The following is an 8,560-nucleotide window of genomic DNA, read 5'->3' on the forward strand; positions in this document are numbered from 1 at the left end:
ACCATTCATTGATTGATTGCAAATAACATGTAAATGTTAACTTGAATTGTGAATTTTTATTAATTTTCCCAGAATCTTTTTTTATATGAACAAATAGTTAACATTATAAAATTTGAGCATTATATATCTGTAATATATTTAAACCCTTTTTTCCTTGATATTTCTTGTTTGTTTAATAAGGCTTGAAAGTTACCGGATATCACCGTTAATAAATGGATCGTTAAACTGTAAAGGTAAAGACAACAACATTAACTTTAACATACAAGTCACGTGACATTAATGTGTTGTATCTAGACATAGAGTTTTTAAACATATAACTTTCATATATATAAGTATGTTGAGACAATGAACGTTACCTAACAAAAAGTGATACTAAATGTTATTTTTCAAAATCAGAAGCTTTCTTTAATACTGTTATTTTTCAAATGATATTGCCATAATTTAAACAGTGATCTAAACCACTTGAAGGGCATTCAAATATTCAATTTATATTCATCTTTTTATTAAAAATCATCGAGTTGTTGGGGTAAGCAATTGTCATTATTTTGAACATTTGAAGTATTTACTTAATGATAATAAATTGGAAAGTTTAACACTTACTTTGGCCTTAGCAGTGGTAATAAATGATTAAACAATGTACGAAATGAGAAGAGTCGCAAAGCGCATTGATAAAGATGGGATTAACTTTCAATACATTATTGCCAAGGTCCGTGTAAAGATGTGGATTAAATTATAAATGACTGTGTTTATCTTTAAATCTCTATTTGTATGACATTTGAATATTAAACTTTTATGAGTGAAGTAACGGCGTAGATTATTTTAACGAAACGACATACATTATGTGTGTATGGTTTGTGAGGTATTATTTCTACTTCTATATTAGTGCATAGACAACTTTATTTCTACTTTTGTTTAAAATTTACACTTCATTGCTGTCCATTTGTGTTATATAGAATAATGAAACTATATTTGTTTTGCCATATTATATGTTTCGTTACATTTATGATGTTGTGTCATGTCAAAGTAAAACAAACAAAAAAAAACAAAATAAAAATTAAATAGTAATAGATATAATTAAGTTCATGGGTGTTAAAAGTATTTCTTAAAGATATAGAAAAAAACAAGTAGGTTTTTGGATATTTCTTCATAAAGGAAAATATGTCCCGTAATTAGCCGGTAAAGTAAAACTGATTATAAAAATGTTTTTACAATGCTATATAGTCTATATAATATCTGACATACGCAGGTTTAAAAAAAAATAAGTACAGGAAGAATCCTACATTATATGGTGTGTGGCATCTTATAATAACACTAAAACAATAAAGTTTGATAACTAGAGAAATGAGTTTTAAAGATTACCAAACATGACATGACATTTTAACATTTCATATCTTTACAAAAACAGAAGTAAAATCTCTGTAAGCTTTAAATTTACCGAAATGTTGCTATAACATATGTCACTCAATGTTTCCGTTATTCAAAATTCTACAGTACTAATCTTAACACAATCGTCGATGCAATGAACAACAGTCCAGCGTTTTTGAAACGCTGGGCACTGTTTCGGCAACGGTGCTTTCGCGCACTTGTTGCAGATTTACTTCCGTTCCCGCCATTACCGGTACTGTCTCCGGTCATCGCTGTGGTTTTAAGAGATGTACTCTGAGCAGTTGAGATGGAATTTTTCGTCTCCGGGGTTGTTTCTTTACTAGAAGCGATTGTAACAACTGGGGTTGTTTTCAAACCATTGCTTGGTGTTACACCAGCCCCTTGAATAAAAAAAATATTTGTTTTCATAATTATGCATGTACTGTTGACAAAGAAAAACTCTCTAAATCTATAAATGGCAAATGATAAAAAATCTGCATGTATTAAAGATATTTTCATATAAAATAATGGTTCTATTTTTGATGAACAGAAATATGCCAGATTTAATTTTCTATTTATTGCCTGAAGAAACGTTTCTTTGGATGCATTGTAGCAGTTTCACAAAATTAAATTCGTACTCGACAGAAGAAGAAAACATAATTGTTAATTTTGAGCAATGATTTACATTACCTCCACTTTGTGTAGTTGAGCAATCGCATCCATACTGGATCGCATAGTCTGGACACGTTGCATTTGGATCATTTTCATATGGTTTGCAAATAAGTCCATTGACAATAGAACATGTTAAAATGACTTTGTTAACTGAATCATTCTTAAACGCACCAGTTTCTTCTTTTTTAGCATCCATGCATTTCGCGGCAATTAGTGAACCTTGTGTGCAAATTTTGTTTAGAACACTTGCTGGTTGGTGCTCATAATTTGATCTGAAATGTTAATCCAGCTGAAAACTAGTTTCTTTTAAAAAGACAAAAACAACATTTTGTCATACAAATTACATAAGTTATAAATAGGTTGCCATCAGTGATGAAAAGAAAACAACTCTTTTTAAAGTTAACTAATGTGCTTACAAGCGTGTATACACCGTCATGAAGTGTAAATGTCTTACAATAGCACACTTATCTGTGGGTGTGAATAAAATGTTTAAATTTGATGACAAAAAGGTTTTCTGTGAAAGCAGCATGCCTCCAGTTTATGTTCTTGCATTTTTAAAAATCGTTTTAAAAGTAAAGTATTGTGAAATGAACGAAGAGAGGTATTTACACATTCGCAAACGTCGCTTACAATACACATACGTTTTCAGAAAGAGCACAGAATATGAAAAAATAGACCTTACTGCGTTAGTAACGTAGTAAAAGTATGGTGATAAATACCTAAAAACCAGAAATCGCTTTACTCTCCTTTAAATGTTATTACATTTTTCTCAAGGTTGATTTACTGGAACTATTTTGGCTCATCTAGAGGTATGCAGCTTTAAAATCTTTCTTTGAAACATTCATTTTGACTATTAAAAACACATATTATTTCAATGATACAAATCATAAAATTATTTCATTAAATTTTATTATTAATAAACGATTTTGACAATTGGAAATGTTCTTCAAAACTCAAACTTTTACCTTACAATTGATGAGTAGAGAGAAAAGAACTTACCCGTTCGTTAATGTAAGAGAATCATTGTATATGGTAGAATCCCAGCAAACTGACCGGCCTGAATTGAAAAGGAAAATATATATAATAGATGCCAAAATACATTTTATAAATAGTAATTCTTTTGCTATACCGATGATCGTAAAACACTATTCTTACGATGGAAATTAATTGTGTAGCACTTACTGGCATTACCATTATGATAAAGTCAAAACGCATACAGATGACTAGAAAGATTAAGTGAGGGTACTGTAATAGGAGTGACCTTGTAACTTAAGCAATATGCCTGTATTGCACCTTCTTGCTATTATTGACATTGTGCTTTACATACACAATGAACATACCAGAAGACTCTGGTTAGTTGTTAAAATAGTTCATACTTGCATTTTACCAAGTTATAAATAAAATGCAAATTATCAAGTTATACAGAAAGGTCAAAAGAAAAGAACAATTATAATTGTTTATATCAGCTTGACTTGATGTATGTTCTGTTTTTTAAAACTATTATTAAAACTAGTATAATTAACGAACTCTTGACAAGCCCGTCATGTGTTTTTCCAACAACATAAAAAAATCGCTGTAAATATATGAAATGCTATTATTTTCTTTTAAAATTAAATTTTAGAGCATTTAAGTTCAGTTTAGGGTAAAAATCAAATCATCAAAAATTAAAACTAAATTTTGGTTACTTTCCTGTTTATTTTGAATCCCGTAAGAAGTAAACAATATCTACACTAACTAAATGAAAGAATTGAAAATGCCTCTTAATATAATTAGAAACCAAGATAAGAACTACACTTAGACGTGAAATAAAATGTAAAATGTGTTATAATGATAGCATCGAAGGCGAAATCATTTCTTGTTTATAATTGTAAAATTATTGATTGTTCGGAACAACCAAAAACACATTTTAAACAGTGAATAAGAATGTATGTAAAACACAATGACAATTATGGCAAGAAGGTACACTTTTATATATATTCTTTCGATAGAATTTAAGTAAGTTTCGTAGTTAAACATTTCCGTGTTATATATTTAAAACGCGTGTTATTTAAAGAGTATTTTATAGAGCATTTTGCTTCTAATATGAGTTATGTTTTTCACAATATATGATAAATGATTCTTATTAAGAATAAATAAATTAAATATTTTTATGTCTTTTTTATGTCTTTGTTATATAAAGTTATTATTTTAAATCATCGCATATATTACAAATGAGTTTATGGTAGTAAAAAAGTAAAGTAGCATTGTTGTATTTATTTTTACGTTGAGTTAAAATTTGTCTAATGTTTAAAATAACCATTTGCCCATCTAAAAAATATTAATGGTAAGTTCATAGAAAAAAGTCAAATAACTTTACATATTGTTTTAAGTGCGTTCAATTTTATATTTTACTATGCAAAAATAATCAATAGTCCAGGTAATCAGCGGAAATTTCTATAAATATGTATCACTGACATTCAATTTTTAAAAGGGGTGGAGTGATCGTCTTATAAGTAAGGAAGCTTTTCATTTTTTATTCTAAACATTTTTGATTATCAATTATGGGTCAGTTGTCCTTATAGTAACCAATCTCTTGAAATAATTATATTACAAATTCAAGTCCACATGACATTTAGCTTAATATGTACTTTAAGTCTACTTTAATGTAGACCTATCATTTTATTCCAAACCTTTCACTTTGAATAAATATTTTGCCAGATTCATATTTCGATGTTGTTTTGATTGATTTTAAAGCTTACCCGAGTCTTATTAAATAAAGATTACCGAACCATTCATGGATTATCTTACCGTTTACATAATAAGAACACAGAATCAAAGCAAAAAAACTAAAATATAACTCCATCATATTTTCTTTGCTGATAAAAAAGGAATGACTAACTATATTTTTATAACATTTCATTTATAAAAGTATAGATAAATGCCTATACAAAAGTTTCAAGAGGCCCAGACATGAATTATAGATAATATATTCCCGAGGTAGGTGTTTATTTTTTGTGTGTGTGTGTGTGTGCGCGTGTGCGCGCGTGCGTGCGTGCGTGTGTTGGTGTCTGCGTGTGCATGTGCGCTTTATTTGTTCGGTTAACTTTACATTAGGGCAAAACAACAGATAAAGGAAAACCCGAAATGTTTAAACAACGATTCATTATTATAAAGAAAATGAAATGCAAAATGTTGTTTGTTAAGTTTATCATTCTCTTTTTGGTTTGATAGTTTAATTTTATCTATATTTTGTTCTCTATTTCTTTTTCCCTTTCATTCTACATTACCTTAATTCTTTTTATTTTATTTTTTCATTTTTGATTCTTTCCTTATGTTTTTCTGTGATTGTCTCTTTCTTTCTATCTTTCTATCTGTCTTCTCTGTTTTCTTTGTTTTTCTTTCTTAATTTATTCCTTTCTTTATTGTTCTTGTGTGTTATTTCTGTTTTTCTTGACCTTATGCAAGATCTAAAAATTACTTGATATTTTGATTGTTTTGCACACTTTTAAGTTTATAACATCTTTATAAAATGAAATGTAACAAATTTATGTACGGGTAGATCTGTCGAACCTTTAAAAGGGTAGATTCGATAAAATGCCATTTAATAATATATTGGTATTCACATAGTTGTAGATATTTTATAAAAATGGAATGTTAAGTGTATGTTTGCAATATTTGAAAAGTTAATGTGTATATGGTTAAAATGTTTAGTCAGAACCTCTTACCGTTCATACCAAAAGTGTTAATACATCACGTGCATCTTTTTTACTAAGTTTGTTATGTCTTAGATGTTTATCTGTTACCTAGGTAAGCACAAGAGACCATGATCTTAATTAATACTGCAATAAACAAAAACCCAAACCCCACTATTTCAACAAGTTCATTTAAAATACTTTCTTTTAGACCTACATTAAAGGTTGCATAAATCTGATTAATGTATAAAATAAAATAAACTCAGGATTCTTAAGTTACTGTTTTATTAAGATATCTTTATTTGTATAGTTTATACGGTGTGCATAAGAGTACTTAAGTGTTTAGACAGAGTGCTTAATATAAAACTTTGAACGTGCTATTTATGATTAATTCTAAACGTTCTTTTTTCTCTTGCACTTTAGTATGTTTGATTGGTGAATGCGCTTTTTATTGGTATTTTGTTTTGTTTTGATTGGTTTTGTTCAATGAGGTAAAATATAAATCAAAATAATTAGAAACCACTTTGACTAGATATTAACATGATTTTTTTTGGTTTTGTATATTGAATTGTCAATTCGATTTATGATTTAATTACAAATGCAAAATAAACTCAACACAAGTTCGAACTAGACCTTTGAGTTTTTTTTTCTGATTTTTCTTTCTTTCTCGCTTTCTTTTTAAAGAACAATCAGGATAATTTCATATTAATATGGACAATAAAGAGAATATGTACAACGGTCAAAAACAGTTTTGTAATAAAACTTCTCTTTTACACATTGTGCATTTGATTCAAGCTACTCCCTTATCATAAAAATTGAATCAAAGTTGTGTGTTTTATTTGCCCTTTCATAGCGTGGTCGAATGTATGATCGGCATTAAAAAAGTAATTGTCGTAGAATTTAGTTAAATTGTGGGATGTGATACTAATAATTGATCAAATCATACATTTCCTTTATGTGCAATTTAAAATGATATCTACAAAAACACAAGGCATTCGAACTTTCAGTTTTGGTGAGAGTGTAGCTCATTCTTTTAAGATGATTAAATAACGACTTTAACTCTTACACTGTTGGATGTGCCATAATTTTACTATTTATGTGTATACTAATAAGATATGCCATCAACAATTTCCACTTCTTTTATTCTGCAAAACGTTGCGGGTCTAGTTGAACTATTCAGTATTAACCCTTAATTTAGTTTTACTTTTTTCATGCATACCTGTTTGCATTTTTAGAAACTTTTTTTTGTAAGCAATGTTCGCACATTTATTACTGAGCTTGTTTCCTATTTGCATGCTTGTATTGATATTATAAAAATGGTTGTTAACGAATAAATTCAGAATTTACCTAGTTTACCATTTTTTTACGCTTGAGTGATTATTGTAGAAATGGTTTGTAAACAAACGTTCCGTATTTTGTTTATTTTTATGTATAGGTTAGAGTGCATATTGGGTGTTCTTCGTAAATAAGAAAGCTAAAAAGGAGCGGAGCTTGCGGAGCGACTGTAGCTTTCTTATTTACGAAGAACATCCAATATGCACTCTAACCGGCTTAGTGCTCCGCCTATTTTTTTCCGCCTAACACACTGCGTGACGTCACACGATAGCCTAAATGTGTATAACCATATCTGGAAGAGGTAGCGGTACACATTTTCGGGTCACGTGTTTTGCATAGCTAATTCCCCGCATTCTGTCTAGGTAAATCAGACAATATCACGGTGCATATCCATATCGGTACCCTCTTTGCGAAATATTCTCAAACGGTACCCTCTTTGAACATGCACAGGTCATTCACTGCTTAAAACAAACGAGCGATGGATAACAATGCAGTAAAGTTTCATTGTAATTATTATAAAGAAAGGAGGTATGACACGTAGAAAAGATGTATACCACGGAACACTAGAATGCATCATACATATTTATTATGTTCATATACATATCATCTTCGGACAAATGGCAGTATATTGTCAAAAATAAATATAAAATTAATAAAAACACCCTACTTTCGGTTTTGCAGCGGCACGGGCTGTAATATTTACATAAAAACTGGGACATCGTAAGTCCCAGATAAAAAGTAAGAAATATTACATACATACTTTGTTGGAATAAAGTGAACTTTTTATTTGGAAATTATAAAATGATACTGGTTCCGTAAGTCATAAAACATTTTTACTGTTATTTTGCCTGTTTTCATTTCAATGAACCTCTTTTTCTAATTCTATGCCGTAGTGACGATATACATGTGCGTGTACGGAAAAAAACATGATGCATAAATATTGATTAGTAGGAGTAAACTTCAAGATCTCTGCACATGCGTATTTTTCACTTTAGCGCTCTTCGAAACTTAGCTCCGCCCACTTGCGTTTTATAATATAAAACGTCCAGTTTATATAAAAACTGTTCTATTAAGATTTGAAACCTGAAAATTTGTAAAATCCTCGTCGGTGATTGGCTTAAAAAAATTGGCGAGCACTAAGTTTGCTTGTAGACAGCATAAGTGTATCAATATGCCGCAAAACTCGGCGTGGTGTTCTTCCATATTTTAAGATAAAGTAAACAAAATGAAATAAATTGTTCGCTGATCAAAAATTGTATTTAAGAAACATTAAAATCAATCGTTCATTATCATTGCTAAAAGCTGTACAATTTATGACTAAGGACTGAGATTAAAATAACTCTTATGCGATCTCTCCAAAGGCTGAGTTTAAATATGTCCCGCAAGACTGAGATAAAATATCGGTAGGGTCTGGGATCAAAATAGCCATGGTCTGAGATCGAATACTTCTTATAAGGTCCGAGATCAAATATATGTAGGGCCTGAAATCACATATTCAAAAACAAATCAACACAAAT

At 29.6% G+C, this 8,560-nt stretch overlaps 1 protein-coding gene across 1 annotated transcript; it reads right to left on the reverse strand.

Annotated features, from left to right (window-relative positions):
* Positions 1–173: 173 nt before the first annotated feature.
* On the reverse strand, positions 174–4,906 carry LOC132729068 (uncharacterized). The gene is made up of 4 exons (XM_060714813.1): positions 4,825–4,906; positions 3,037–3,094; positions 2,056–2,309; positions 174–1,766 (listed from the first exon to the last, which is right to left on the reverse strand). Exons 1-4 carry the CDS (start codon positions 4,880–4,882, stop codon positions 1,486–1,488), a joined length of 651 nt encoding a protein of 216 aa, XP_060570796.1. The 5' UTR covers positions 4,883–4,906; the 3' UTR covers positions 174–1,485.
* Between the last annotated feature and the right edge of the window lie 3,654 nt (positions 4,907–8,560).

The sequence above is a fragment of the Ruditapes philippinarum genome, unplaced genomic scaffold, assembly GCF_026571515.1.
Source record: "Ruditapes philippinarum isolate M1 unplaced genomic scaffold, ASM2657151v2 ctg1638_1_1_1_1, whole genome shotgun sequence".
NCBI classification, from domain to species: Eukaryota; Metazoa; Mollusca; class Bivalvia; order Venerida; family Veneridae; genus Ruditapes; species Ruditapes philippinarum.

Excerpts from the sequence above, each read along its gene's own strand:
- LOC132729068 (XM_060714813.1), bottom strand. The coding sequence starts at position 4,882 with ATGATGGAGTTATATTTTAGTTTTTTTGCTTTGATTCTGTGTTCTTAT. Across the intron at positions 2,310-3,036 it reads TCTCTTACATTAACGAACGG|ATCAAATTATGAGCACCAAC; the intron begins GTAAGTTCTTTT and ends TTAACATTTCAG. Across the intron at positions 1,767-2,055 it reads CTCAACTACACAAAGTGGAG|GGGCTGGTGTAACACCAAGC; the intron begins GTAATGTAAATC and ends TTTTTATTCAAG.